A 15,862-nucleotide genomic window follows, 5' to 3' on the forward strand; every position below is an offset into this window, starting at 1 on the left:
AAAAACCTTCGGGTTTGATGCAATCATTGGATATTCCAGAGTGGAAATGCGATAGTATTTTGATGGACTTAGTGACTGGATTACCGAATACTCTAAGAGGGTTTGATGCGGTATGGGTGATTGTTGATAAACTAACGAAATCAACCCATTTTATTCCGATTAATATCAGTTTCCCATTATAGAAGTTGGATGAGATTTATATCAGGGCAATCATGAAGTTACACGGTGTCTCGTCGAGTATAGTTTCCGATAGAGACCCATGGTTTACATCCAAATTTTAGGGAAGTTTGCAGGAAGCTTTGGGTACTAAGATGAGGTTGAGTTCTGCTTATCATCCGCAGACTGATGGTCAGACAAAAAACTATTCAGTCATTTGAGGACTTATTGAGGGCTTGTGTACTCAAACAAAGAGGTACTTGGGATAATCATATGATATTGATCGAGTTCACTTATAATAACAATTTTTCATTCTAGCATTAGAATGACGCTGTTTGAAGCATTGTGCATTATGAGGTGTAAGACACCTCTATTTTGGTATGAATATGGTGAGAGTGTTGTACTTGGACCGAAAATTATCCAGTAGACTACTGAAAAGGTGAAGTTGATCTGAAATAAATGGAAACATCACAAAGTAGTCAAAAAATTCTACCATGATAAGAGGAGGAAATATCTGGAATTTAGGGAAGATGATCATGTGTTCCTAAGAGTCAATCTTGTTACTAGTGTTGGGCGTGCACTGAAATCAAAGAAGCTTACTCCTAAGTTTATCAGTTTGTATCAAATTTCTCTAAGAATTGGAACTGTGGCTTATAAAGTGGTCTTACCACCCTATATTTCAAATTTTCATGACGTGTTCCATGTATCACAACTTCGAAAGTATATTCCTGATCCGTCTCATGTGATTCAGATGGATGATGTACAAGTGATGGACAACCTTACGATATAAGCATTGTCTGTGAGGATTGAGGACCAAGAGTTGAAGAAGCTAGGGTAAAGGAGTTTGATCTAGTGAAAGTTATCTGGGGAGGAGTTGCTGGAGGATATATGACTTGGGAGCTGGAGAGCCGAATGCGAGAAGTATATCCAGAGTTGTTTTTATCATGTAAAGTTTTTAGGACGAAAATATTCTAAGCGGAGGAGAGTTGTAACACCCCATTTAAATTATATTATTCTATAGAATAATTTAATTGTATTGTATGCGTTATGAATGATTGATGTAGTATGGCGAGTCTTGGGCATGATGTAGTGTCCCTAAAATATTAGAGTTCTAAGTGAGGGGCGTGGTAGTAATTAACGAGAACTGGGGGGTGTTGGACACAATGAGATTAATAATATTACTTTAGATTTAATTAAATTAATTCAGTAGTAATAATAAATAAGTTAATATTTATTTAAAATAATAATAATAATATAGAGATAGTATTATTTTTATTATTATTTTATTGAGTATTTGGCCTAAGAATTGGAACTGTGGCTTATAAAGTGGTCTTACCACCCTATATTTCAAATTTTCATGACGTGTTCCATGTACCACAACTTCGAAAGTATATTCCTGATCCGTCTCATGCGATTCAGATGGATGATGTGCAAGTGATGGACAACCTTACGATATAAGCATTGTCTGTGAGGATTGAGGACCGAGAGTTGAAGAAGCTAGGGTAAAGGAGTTTGATCTAGTGAAAGTTATTTGGGGAGGAGTTACTGGAGGATATATGACTTGGGAGCTGGAGAGCCGAATGCGAGAAGTATATCCAGAGTTGTTTTTATCAGGTAAAGTTTTTAGGACGAAAATATTCTAAGCGGAGGAGAGTTGTAACACCCCATTTAAATTATATGATTCTATAGAATAATTTAATTGTATTGTATGCGTTATGAATGATTGATGTAGTATGGCGAGTCTTGGGCATGATGTAGTGTCCCTAAAATATTAGAGTTCTAAGTGAGGGGTGTGGTAGTAATTAACGAGAAGTGGGGGGTGTTGGACACAATGAGATTAATAATATTACTTTAGATTTAATTAAATTAACTCAGTAGTAATAATAAATAAGTTAATATTTATTTAAAATAATAATAATAATATAGAGATAGTATTATTTTTATTATAATTTTATTGAGTATTTGGCCTAATGGTATGATTTAAAAAATATAATATATATATATATATATATATATATATATATATATATATATATATATATATATATATATATATATATATATATATATATATATATATATTTGATTTTTTAGTTTGATTTAATATTATAGTAATAATAATAATAATATTTAAAAATAAGGGATTTAGTTGGTCTACTTATAAGAAAGTAAGGAGAGAATAGAGAGTTGAGAATGTACGTGAAATAATTGGAAAAGGGAAGAAAGAAAAAGAAAACCACCATTATAAAAGAGGTTAGAGCTTAAAATTCTAAGGTAGAGGGGACTATTCTTATAAGGGTGTCTAATCATGAGAGGATAGTGAGGGCTCCTTATCCTCTTAGGCTGGTCTGACGACATGTTATGATTGTTGTTGATTTGTGACCGTGATTGTAAGGAATGGATTATAATTGTTGTGGCTATAACAATTGATATTTGTTGACGATGAATTTTGAATTGTTGCTGAATTTTATGTTTGTTGTATGTTAAGGGTTTGAGATGATGATTATGATGATGGTAGGGTATGAAATTGTAAGTTTATTGATGTGATTATATGAATATAAATAGTGATTGATAGTATTGGTATGTTTATGATTGATTTTAAATCATGAAATATTTTTTGTGATAATTTCATGAACATTTTTGGGGTTGGAGAAGATGAAAATCATGCTGAAAATTTCAGAAAAACAACACTTTTTTGGTAACGCCTTCGTCCATGGTTTTGATCATATATTTCAACTCGCAAATCATTTTGGGATGGGGTTTCAAGTGTTGGGTAACTGAAATAGAAGGTTAAAATATTATTTAAGGGAAATAATATTTTTGATGATGATTTCATGGACGTTTTTGGGGTTGGAGAAGATGAAAATCGTGTTGGAAATTTCAGAAAAACAACAACTTTTTTGTAACGCCTTCGTGCATAATTTTAATCATAACTTTTAAATCATAAATCATTTTAGGACTGGGTTTGAAGTGTTTGGTAGCTGAAATAGAATGCTATAACTTTGTTTCAGGGATAAAATATTTTTGGTGAGAATTTCGTGAATGTTTTGGGGTTGGAGAAGATGAAAATCGTGTTGGAAATTTTAGAAAATGACAACTTTTTGGTAACGCCTTTGTGCATGATTTTGATCATAACTTTTAACTCGTAAATCCTTTAGGAGGGGGTTTGAAGAGTTGGGTAGCTGAAATAGAGGGATATAACTTTATTTTAGGGGTAAAATATTTTTAACAATTTTATCAGAGGTCGATAGTAGGTGGGAAAGAAGTCTATGATGTGACGAATATGAACGAGATCCGTTTTGACAAATTATTTGATATGCTATGAATGATTGGAAGGGTGTGTTTGATTATATTGGTGGTAGTCCAAAAAGGTGGATTACATTATACATGGTTGCAATCGTGTGATCACTATATATTATTATAATTGTTGTGTTAATTGCATTATTACCATGTCATGCGTCCATTGTTGATACGTTAAAGGAGATAAGTCATAGGTACGAAGGGGGACGATGGACTTATCCAAAAATTAGAAGGGGGAGTTCAGGATTCCGAAGGGGGAATCAGGTTCGTATGATGAACCATTGATTGGAATTGGTACCACATGCATCGTGTAATGTTGTCGAGTCTCATTGCGTTGTAACTATGTTGTGCTTGTGCATTTATTATGGTGAGAATGTGATTGTGAGTGAATGTGATATGTGTGTATAAATACTACTCTCTTAATTATTATACACCATTTATTATATGAATGATTTTCTCACCCCTTTTGTCTTTGTTGTATTTGTCCTCCTTCGGAGTACATACAATCAGGTACCTGAGTAGTTGGGAATGTACATCATGTTGCTATCGGTCGAGTCAACTAGTTGAGTTGCTCTGATACATAACACCGAGGAACATGTTATTTTTTATGTTAATTTTTTGTGTATCTTTTAATTTAAAGTAATTATTCAACCACTTTTAGTGTTGATGATTTGTTGAGGCTATGAATGTCATACTTTTGTTTAACTGTGTTGTTTGGACTATATTTTTGATTAAATGAAGTAACAGTTATGATATTATTGTCCTTACCTACCCTAACAAGACCATTTCTGGTCTAACTATTAATAATAATTATTAATAGCAATGGAATCGAAGTATTAATTCAATTCCATACTGAGGCCTCAACTCTTCTTCGTTGGAACCCACATTTTGAAAAGTTCTGTTAGGTTCTTAGTAGCAGTCAGCGACCTTTTCTTCCTTCTTTTACTTCACATAGCTTTTCGTCTCCTTGATAGTTGGTTACCAGATTGAGACTATAGCTATAGTGAGTCAACTAGCCTCTTCGGGAGCCCTCAATCAGTTTTTAACACTAATTCGAAACTCTTTCAGCTACAATACCAGTCTTTTGTTTACTTCTGCAGGTGACTTCTTGGATTGTGAAATGACATCCTACTCGGATAGAAGTATCTTTTATTTATTAATTATTGAGTCGGGAAGTAGGGTGTTACACCTAACATGAAAATGAATGACATTTTCTCATCCTGTGCGACACAAAATAAGTTGTGGAAGAAGTGGACCACACTCCCATAAATATTAGGAGGAAAATTGTCCACTATCTGAGTGGTTTCTATTTCTAATGAAACCTAAGATTTAAACCTGATACGAGTATAAATATCCCATCATCATGGTTGATAGAGGACCTAACTGACACATGCATACAAAGCTTCTCACCCCATGCGAGCTAACTCTCAACCTCACAACAACCTTAAAGCCTCTAACAACCATTAATCACTAGGGATTCTCACGCATTTGTACTTTTAACAAGTACACTTGGTGACGACCTTTGATTATGAAGACGCCTATGAGATTCTTGGTATATTTTGTAACTTGAGATTTATTTTGATAAGTCTTTTTCATTTTTATAATTCTTTCCGGTTTCCTTGTGCATCTTACATGGCCATAAAAAACAAGTATTGGGCATACAAAAAAGTAAGCTCACCTGAAAAGTAACGACCTATAGTGTTGATGCCACTGTTGTTTGTGTCGGCTCCCCTACAATTGTTAGCAAGAAGGAAACTGGTCATGCTTTAGTCACAGACAAGCCGATTTAGGTTGTTAACTCTCCTATTGAGACTATAACTTCAACAATTAGAGCTTATGATGTTGTTATTGTTGCTATATTGATCATCCTTTAGCACCCTTAAGTCTTATAAATGTCCCAAATATATGAAAAGAAAAAGCTCTCATTCCCTAGTAAAAAAAGGATTCTCCCCAGGCTAAAGTAAAAAGATTATTACCCATTGTCGTAAATTCTTATCCTACTTATCCTTGGGAGATCCATGCATTTATGTGTGAGGCTGATATGTCTAAGATTGACGATATGGGCTTGTTGGGTCGTAAAAAACCCATTGTTAATTCTCTCTCGTACGCCAAAATGCTTGTTACATTGAATAACTCCATGTTTACCAGCGACAAAGAATTCACCATAGAGGAGGAGAAATCAAGGACTAAGAAATCTACCTTGAAGAAACACTTGATGTAATCCCAAGATAGGTGTGTGTCTAGGTTGTTGGCCTTCAACCAAACTCAAAAAAAGCATAGGGCTTGAACCAAGGAGAAAAGCAACATGTGGATGTCTGAGGGGAAATTGAAGGAGGTTGAAGACTGTCAAAAGTCACTTATGAAATAAAGGAAGAGAAAACAAAGGTTGGAGGAAGGTTATTGAGGAGGCAAAGACCCTTGAGCATCAACTAAAGAAGGTCAATGAAAATTGAGGTCTCTTTATAAGTGTTGAGTATTCAACATCATTAAATCTCATGACATCTTTAAAGCATGTCACATCAAAATTAAAAAATTTAAAATAGAATGAGTAATTTTGTAAACTAGTAAAAATAATAAGACTAAAACTATAATTAAAAATTAAATATTTAATTTATTGTTATTATACTTGAACTAAATGATATTCTCAGATAATTTAAATTCAATGATAATAATAATCTAACTTTATAATCTTAAAAGATAAAATTTAAATCCATATTATAAAATAAATATATGAGTGTTAACACATTATCTAACACATATATTTTTATTAGTTAAAAATATATCTCACATTAAGTTATATGAAGTCCATAGTATTCATATTTAGTAAGATCTACATAACTTTCAATAAAATTAATACTAATATGATTTTAATAACAATTATGTAAATTTAATAATACTTTCTTTTCCTTCGTGACTAATTAGTGTTTTTTAATTAATAATTTAAGAAATTTCTTAATACACCATATAATTTACTAGGCCACCTTGTGAAAAGTCTAAAATACCTTTAAAATTTAAAGATACATCTTCGAACGCATTCCATGTACACACAACTAATATATTTTTGAGTCATATCCTAATTTTTATGACTAAATTTAGTCCAAAATTACATTTTCGGAGTGTCTTCAGAAATACATTTCCGGAACTCAAAAGTGAAAAAAAGTGAGGTCCTCAGGATAAAAAGTAGGAAAAACATACTTCACACACTAATTTCTTGCCTGACAAAAACTATTGCATCAGCGTAGTAAATCATTTTGAATGATAGTAGCACTGGTAAGCATGCATGGTCAAATGCATTATTGCCCACTTCTTAAATTATTTCATGTAATCTATTCATGGAGAGTCCCCAAAAGATTGTATTAATTCTTAACCTCCAAATATGGATTACTATGCCACTTCTCGTGACTTGTCCATCACGATTCTTACACAAACCTACACTTGTCAGACTCTGGTGTGGTAGAAGAAAGTTGAGGTATAAGTGCATGAATATCAGATGTTGGTCATATGAATAAACAACCTTCATTGTCTATATAAACAAGTTCCAAAAATGTATTTTCAGAGACACTTCACAAATGTATTTTAGGACTAAATTTAAGCATAAAATTGGAGTATGATTAGAAAATTAATGAGTTTTATGTACATGATTGTTTCTCGCAACAATCTCTAGCCTTCCTATAGAGGATTACTTACAGGAACGACTACAAAGTCCTAGACTGATATGTGTTAAGTATATGGTAGTTTAGTTGGTAAAGTATTTGGGACACTCTGGCAGTAAGTGAGATGCTTCGCAAACTAGAAATGCAATAAAACTAAAGCAAGATAAAAGACGAGATACAGATGTAAATGAACGACACAAATGAAAATAATTTGACAGGTTAAATGACTTAAATATAAAGGTGGAAGCAAAAGTATATTTTGTAGGAAGCTAACTTTTTTCTCTCAAATGCTTGATACTTCAAGTGTATTCCTATTGTAATGTTAAAAATGCCACCTCTTGAAATAAAAATTATATCTGCTTAAATAATAGTAAGAAATATCTGCTAAGACTCATTCATGATGTGCCACGTGTTAGAGCATATCACCCAGGTTGTTGGTAACTTCTCATGCTCTAATTCCCACGATTAATTCCAACCATGGTAACCTGACCTTCGACTTCAACAGACTTCCTCTATCATCAACCTAACTCTCTTGGCTTTCTCCCCCGTCGATTCCGCTTATGACTGTCCATTGTTCGAACTAGTTTCCTACTTCTTGAGTCGAAATTTTCCAGCTAACAAATTCCCCCTCAAAAAGGTTGGTTTCGACTTAGGCGCTTCGACCGAGAAACTTGACTTTTGACTTTCCAAATTTTGGATGGCCATCTAATCGTTAATGATGCTTTTGTGTGCATTGATGACTTTCCTGCGCTACGGTTTCCCAAATAAACTATCACCATTACAAGTTACTTCTTAGGTCGTGGGATCTCAACTAAAACTACCAACTCTCCCACTATCTCCTAGTTATACAGTTGTCAGTCGACTGACGCTTGATTATCCCTTGTTTTGCCTATAAATAACCATTTTTTACCCTTAGAATTTTCTTCTTGCTTCTTCATCTGCGTATCTCTTCTGCAACTTTTCATAGCAATCTTAGTTTTAAAGAATTTTCTTTATCCTTCCTAACTATGGCTTCCTCTACTCGTACCAAAAATGTTATCTCCTTCGATACTGGCAGCAACCCCATTGCATTTCAACTTATTGCAATGGAAAGTACGAAGCGTATTCCTCAACCCGCTTCTGATGATGAAGCAGTGATAAAAATCTGGCAACACTAGATGCTCATTCCATTTGTCTTTGACAACAAACTGGTCGCATTTCACAAACCTTTCCTAGACTCAAAATCTAAACCAAAAGTAGTTCAAGGCTATTTTCCTAGTTATGGTCTTACTGCGCCTCCAGCTTTCGACAAAGATGAAACTACCAACGTCAGATTCATAGATCCAAAGGCGGGGGTCTTCAGGTCGATGCCTACCCTAGGAAACAAAGAGTACTTAGCTTGGCTCAACAAAGTCCAACGAAAACACCAAGATCAGTGAAGAAGCGCGGGGATCTTCGACTTTATTCAGATCTCTAGGTATGTTCACTGAATTAATCCTTGTATGTTGTTGGCCTCAATGTATTTCTGGAAAGGTTTGACCAATACTTTCCAGTTTTCGTGTGGCATGTTGATGCCAACTCTCTTTAATATGGTAGCTATTACAGGTTTATCGCCATCGAGCGACACTTTCGACCCCACACTTCCGACAGAGACCACTTTTTTGTTTGGTTGCGCTAGTCTCCAAAACTACATCGAGGATCACCATGACAAAGACTCTATCGAAGTTTCTGGCGAAGAGCATATTTCTTTTCTAACATTATGGCTTTCATATTATGTGTTACGTCCTGGCTCTTTACAGATAGCCAAAAGTTACATAAGTCTAGTGATCCAAATCCATGAGGGTCGATATGTCTCTCTAGGTAAGTTTTTACTGGCTTCCTTGTACCACTCCCTAGGGCTCGTAACCCTGAATTTAAAATACCCTCATTCTACTACCAAGGCCTTGAACCTATCGGGTCCCATGTGGATTTTGCAACACTGGTTGAATTCCACTTTCGAATATCAGTTAGGCTACCCAGTATCAGAGCACATACTCCATTTAAATGAGGATAGACCGGTCGAAGGAGCAAGACTTGCCCTGATGACACGTCAAGAAACCCTCAACAAACATCTTTTCATGAAGTACCTCAATATGTTCATCGAGGCCGACAAGTTTTCCCCAGGTATGGCTCCATTTATGGACCGACGCTTTGGCTCGAAATGGTTTAAAGATTCTTTCCCAGGTGAATCCCCTTAGGCTGCAGCGCAGTCTAATGTCGTATGGAGGGCGTTTTTGACCCCTGCATTGCTATCCTTTAGGATTGAAGCGGGGTCAAAGGGATATGACTTCATGAGTTACCAACCATACTTGGTGGCTCGCCAATTTGGCCTTAGTCAAATGCTCCCGAAACCTTTGGTGTCACATTCGACTGGCATCATATGGTCTGGTTTATCCTTAAACGTTAATGACCATAAAGCTTGCATGCATTTTCACATGTCCATTCAATGTTTTGAACTACCCGTGTTCAAATTCCAACAATCTTTTTTGACAACCGCCTATTTCGATGAATGGTGGTCCGACTACCAACGTCAAGCTATTTCTAGTGATCTCTTTCTTCAATATATGATTGATGCCTTTTCCATTCTCACTGGCAAAATTCCGCCTCCACCAACGTCTACCGATGCTCCCGACACAACAATCCAAACTACCAACGTCGACGAAGTCCCAAAAAAGGTAACTATTATTCTTTCACCTTTCCTCTCTTTCCAGAAAACAAAAAATAAACATTCCCCTTCTCTGTTGTTAGGGTTGAAAAAGGGTTCCAACAGTTGAACCAGCCCCTGGAAAACCTTTAAAAAGGAAAATGGCGCCATCGAAACTGAAACCGAAGGCACTTAGTGTAAGTGTTCTCACGAGGCTTTATCTTTTAACAATTTCGTCATTGTCTCACTTGTCTTATGAATCAGGTTTATGAAGAGGTCCCTTTGGTCGATAATGAAGATTCCGATGGTAGTGTGCATTCGCACACTTTCCCAACATCGAAGGTACCACCAACGACTCCCTTTACTCCAACACAAAAAAAGAAATTCCAAGCCAAGAAACCCCATTCAAGGGTCGCTCCTTCAACCATGAAACCCGTAGTTCCAAATGACCTTGGTGAGGTCTTTGCCCCTCATGGTCAAGAAAGAAGTCCTCTTGTTTCTCCACCTCATGTGGATTCTCAGGTATTTGTCTTCCTTTGTTTTTTACCCACTCACAAACTTAATTTCCAACATGGGTTCTGACTTTTTATCCTATGAACATGTGGCCGACTCGACTTTGGTTGGGCCTGGAGTTGAAGCGAGGGTCGACGATCAAGCAGTTGAGGCTATGTTGAGCCCTCAATGACAAAATGAGTTTCAAAGCATATCGCCTGAAGCACAACAAAATATCACCGCTCAACAAACTTAAACCCCTTCGATTGTCGTTGGCGAAGGAGTCTCTACCCGTACTTTGACTCCAGACGAGGTCCTGGCTATAAAGCAACGACTGAGGCTTTAAGGAAACTGCAACGACTACGTCAAATTTTGACTGAGGCACAACCTTCTTCTTCGATTGTTGTACCTTCACCAGAGATGGATGATACTGCCACTCTCAAACTTCAACAGTTGAAAGACCTACTGTTTGAGCATGAATTCTTAATTATCCTCGAAGAAGATAAAGGTCTGGCTCGCGACATTTGTAAGCTTTTTGACGAACTTGCGTTTTATAAGATTCCTGCACTGACTGTCAAATGCTTAATTGAGTTTGAGGCTTTCTTTACCCAATTGGTCAAGGACTTTGTCCTTCTTCGAAACACTGACCTTCAGATAAAGACCAAGATCAATGAGATGAGGCTTGGGTGGGATTTTAGTGAAGCGTACGAGAAGAAACTCAGTGACTTCGAGGCCAAGAAACATGAGCGTCCCTGCCAACAACAAGCCTGATCAACAAATTTCATACTACCAAGATCAAATAGTCGAACTCAATAAGAAGATTGCTGAAGTGGAAGCGCAAAAAGCTTCCTTAGATACGGCTGAAGCACTTCCCAGTCAAGATGTCGTCGACCATGAAGTTCTTAAAGGGATTTCACATGGCGAAAAGGCCCTTAAGATCGAGGCTAGTATTAAGCAACTGCGGGGGAAGAAAAGCATTATTGATAGTTGAATCGGTCATGAGACGACCTTTTTTGAGGATTTTAAATCTAGATTTCCCACTTGACTTTTCTTTTATGTAGTTGCCCTTGTAAGGTCGGTTGACCACTTTGTATGCCATCCTGGCTGTTTGAACGATTTAATGAATATTTTCAATATGTTTAGATTTGAATCTCTGGTAGCATAGGTTTATATTTTTTCAAATATTTCCCATTTTCCCTTAAAATCTTTTGATCCATGCCCAGTTCCTGAATTTCGTAAGCATTGTTCGTAAACGTTCGGATTATTTGAAATTATCCCTCCCATTTTGGAGACCATTTTCCTAAGGTTCGATCTCTTTGATCCATAGGTAGAATTACTTTCCAAACATAATCATTTACTGCAAAGGTTTCCGTTTCAACCCTTATGTTGTACACTCTTGCCACACACGCTTTTTGTCGTATCAATACCTCCATTACAACCAGCCTTTGTTCGTCTAAATCAGTTAGTTTGTCAAACATCAATTCCCAATACTGTTCCGACTGAATATCTTTCTGGAGTTGCACCCTAACTGATTGTAAACAGATCTCTATTGGTAACACAACATCATGCCCATATGTTAGACGAAAAGGAATCGAATTCGTCGCCTCTTTTGGGGATGTCCTACGAGCCCACAAAATTTGGTCTAGTGTCTTATGCCAATTCTTAGGTTTTTTGGAAACATGTTTTATGATTAAACTAATTATCACTTTTTTGGCTGCTTCGACTTGGCCATTTGCTTGGGCGTAATAAGGTGTAGAAGTCTTCAACTTAAATCCTATTTCAACGGTAAATTCTTGCATGTTTTGTCCCACAAAAACTGAACCTTGATCTGTGGTAATAGTTTCGGGAATGCCAAACCTATATACGATGTGTTTTTGAATAAATTCAATCACAACCTCCTGATCCACATTCACTAAAGGGATAACCTCTATCCATTTTGTAAAGTAGTCTATTCCGACCAAGATAAACTTTTGTTGTTTCGATGAGGCCGTTCGAATTTCACCAATGACATCCAACGCCCATCCCCAAAAAGGCCAAGGCTTGATGAATGCGTGCAACTCACTTACTGATGCGTGTTGGACGCTCGTGTGCATCTGACATTCTTGGCACTCTTTGGCAAACTTGATACAATCTTTTAACATACTGGGCCAATAAACGCCTTGTCGAAATAACAACCATTACATCTTATGGCCTACTTGGTGTGCTGCACAGGCCCCAATGTGTACTTCAGATACAACCAAGTAGGCTTTTGTATTTCCAAGACACTTAAGCAATATTCCTTGAAGAGTTTTCTTCAAAAACTCATTTCCCAGGTGTATATAACTTAGAGCCCTATACTTGATTTTCCTATCGGTGTTTCCGACTGGATTTTCCAAGTACTCTATGATTGGTCTTCTCCAATCTGACTGTGACAAATTTTCAATGGCAAAAACATCGCGTCTTACAAAAATTTCAAACTCGGAATTTTTAAGACATTCGTCGTCGAGACATCCGTCGCAGCTGGAACTGCGTTCTCAGCTGAAGCTGCCGTCGGAGTCCCCTTCCCCCATGTTTTTGGGATTGCCATATTAGGTGACGACGGGACGTTCAACACCATCTTTTCCTGTATCTCAATAATACCCTTAAGTCTTGATTTTGATACCTTGTACCCAGAGGAGATTTGGGCTAACTCATTCGCTTCTTGGTTCTCCATCCTTGGTACATGCGTAATGCTGACGACCTAGAAGCCTTCCAATAGTCGTGTCTCCATTGCGAAATACATTAGCATATTATCTTTAATGCACCTGTATTCTCGTGTGATTTGTCTAATCACCAATTCTGAATCTCTTTTAACCTCTATTTTCTTGGCCCCTAAATCTCTAAGGATTTTAAGACCGGTTATTAGGGCCTCGTATTCTGCTTCATTATTGGAACATTTTTTGTTGACTCTACAGTTGAACCTTGTCGGAATGTCTTGTGGGGATAATATTAATACCTTAACTCCTGTTCCATCCTTATGGATTGACCCATCGAAATATAACCGCCAAGGGTCCGTGTCAACCATGTTTAGTGAAGGTTCGACTATGGTATGATCCACTATAAAATCTGCTACTATTTAGCCCTTCATAACCCTTAAAGGCTTATACGCTAAAGAAAACTCTGTTAATGCTAGCGCCCATTTCCCAATCCGACTATGCAGAATGGGTTTAGACAATTTATGTTTAATAACATCATAATGAGACAAAATATAAATATCAACTAGTTTTATATATTGCTTTAATTTCATACATGAGAAGTACAGGGATAGGCACAGTTTTTCAATCAAATTGTACCTAGTTTCAGCATCTATCAAAATTCGACTGAGGTAGTATATGGGACACCAATGACATCCTCTTGAGCTAACATACTTCATATGGTTGTATCTGACGCAATAATATACAAACTCATATTTTTATTCCTACTGGGAGGTAACAAAATGGGAGGCTTTGTAAGGTATTCTTTGATGGTGTCGAAAGCCTTTTGCTGCTCTTGTCCCTAGTGAAAATCACTCTTCTTCTTGATCTTGAGGAGTGGTGAAAAAACCTTCATCTTACCACTTATATTCAATATGAATCTTCTCAAGAACTTTATCTTCCCTAACAAAAACTGGAGTCGTTTCTTTGTCGACGGAGGCTTGAGATCCAAACTTGCTTTTGTCTTGTTTTGATTGATCTCGATGCCTTTCTTGTGTACCACCAAACCTAAGAAATCTCCTGCATGTACACCTAAAGCACATTTCAATGGTTCATTTTTAATTCATATTTTCTCATTCTCTCAAATGAACACCGAAGGTGATCAAGATGATCATTTAGAGATGATGATTTTATCAAAATATAATCAATGTATACATGCATAAATTTTTCGGTGAAATCATGGAATATGGCATTCATGGCTCTTTGATAGGTTGCTCCCGTGTTTTTTAGACCAACCGACATCACAACCCATTCATATGTCCCCAAAGCTCTAGGGCATTGAAACACCGTCTTGGGGACATCATCTTCGGCTATAAGAATTTGATTATAGCCAGAATAACCACCAAGCATACTCAAATATTCGAAGCTTGTGGATGAATTGACTCGCATCTCTGCCACAGGTATTGAATACTCATATTTTGGAGTAACATTATTTAAATCTCTAAAATTTATACATATTCTGATAATTCCATTTGTCTTAATGACATGTACTATATTAGCTAGCCATTTGACATACCTTGCAGTTCTGATGAACCAGCTTTTGAGAAGTCTTTTGATCCCCTGCTTAATCTTTATAGTGACCTCTGGAGCAAAGCATCGAGGATGTTTCTTTATCGACCTTTTCCCAGGTTGAATAGGCAATCAGTGCTCCATCACACTTCAATTTAAACCAGACATTTCGTCATAGTCCTAGGCGAAACAATCTCTGTATTCTGTCAATACTTCGATCAATTTAGCCTTAACCTTTAACCCAACTTTATTACTTATGTACGTTGGTCTTTTGTGACTCCATCTCCTAAATAAATTTCTTCTAGTGGGTCTTGTGCTTGCATTTTCTACAACTCATTCAATGGGTTTTCCTCAAACCCCAAAGGCTCATTGTCATAGATGCAATCAAGCCTTCAGATTTCTGAAGTTGTTGTTTGGTCTTGTCAACCATCTTCTATCTCTTTGGCTTTGAGAGACAAGTTTTGAAGTCTCTCCCTTTCTAGGGCTGACTTTCTTTTGTTTTCAGCCAAATAGGCCGAAATTCGAGCCAAACCTTTTGACTCAGCAGTCATCTCTATCGACTGCAGGCCACCCCGTAGGTGGAGTTACCATCTTTTGCTCCATTTCTTCTTCAACATCCCACATGAATCTGTAGTTGGGATCAAGGTTCAACATGCAACCGGTGTTGATTGAAGTGTAGGATCCTGATTCTTCATCACAAGGTGTGATGTTTACCAAATGCTGGTCGAAGAATTTCGTCGAGCCCTTGGCCTCATTGATCCGGTAATAGCTCTAGTCAACTTCAATGTTTTCTATGATGTTGTCCTTTCGCCAGATTATGGGCCTTTGATGTACAGTTAAGGGTACTTCTCTTATTCCATGGATTCATTTTCTTCCTAGGAGTATGTTAAAATTTTCTTTGGAATTTAATACCATAAAAAGCGTCGAGCATGTGGTCGTGCTAACAGCTAAATCGACATGGATGACACCGAATATATTACTAGTTTTTCCTTCGTAGTTTGATATAACCATATTGTGATGTCAGAGATCATCGTCGCACTTCCCCATTTTATTGAATAAGGTATAAGGCATTAAATTGACAGTTGCACCCCCATCTACAAATACCTTGTTTACTGCGACCCCATTGTCATACCCTAAATTTTACCCCGAGTTTTAACTCGCACCATCATAGCATAAATCAATCCATTTTGTCGTGTATTTCATCAGTTTAAAGCATTCATCAGGGTTCAGGTAAAAAGTCAGGAATTCTGACATTTTATCTGACTTTGACAATACTCATTCAGTCGTTTGTTGATTAAGAAGTCAAAAGACTTGATTTCTCAATCTCGTTGCATCGCTTATTTTTATTGCATCGTGTTTCAGAGGTTTGGAAAGTGATA

The 15,862-nt window shown here is 36.7% G+C and overlaps 1 protein-coding gene across 1 annotated transcript; it reads right to left on the minus strand.

Moving 5' to 3' along the window:
- Positions 1 to 11,534: 11,534 nt before the first annotated feature.
- Positions 11,535 to 12,955, minus strand: LOC127101929 (uncharacterized). The gene is made up of 2 exons (XM_051039355.1): positions 12,708 to 12,955; positions 11,535 to 12,120 (listed from the first exon to the last, which is right to left on the minus strand). Exons 1-2 carry the CDS (start codon positions 12,953 to 12,955, stop codon positions 11,535 to 11,537), a joined length of 834 nt encoding a protein of 277 aa, XP_050895312.1.
- Between the last annotated feature and the right edge of the window lie 2,907 nt (positions 12,956 to 15,862).

This window comes from Lathyrus oleraceus, chromosome 7 (assembly GCF_024323335.1).
Source record: "Lathyrus oleraceus cultivar Zhongwan6 chromosome 7, CAAS_Psat_ZW6_1.0, whole genome shotgun sequence".
NCBI lineage: Eukaryota > Viridiplantae > Streptophyta > Magnoliopsida > Fabales > Fabaceae > Lathyrus > Lathyrus oleraceus.

Coding starts and splice junctions, on each gene's coding strand:
- LOC127101929 (XM_051039355.1), bottom strand. CDS start 12,955: ATGGAGAACCAAGAAGCGAATGAGTTAGCCCAAATCTCCTCTGGGTAC. Junction 12,121..12,707: donor ATTCCGAGTTTGAAATTTTT/GTAAGACGCGAT, acceptor CATCGTATATAG/GTTTGGCATTCCCGAAACTA.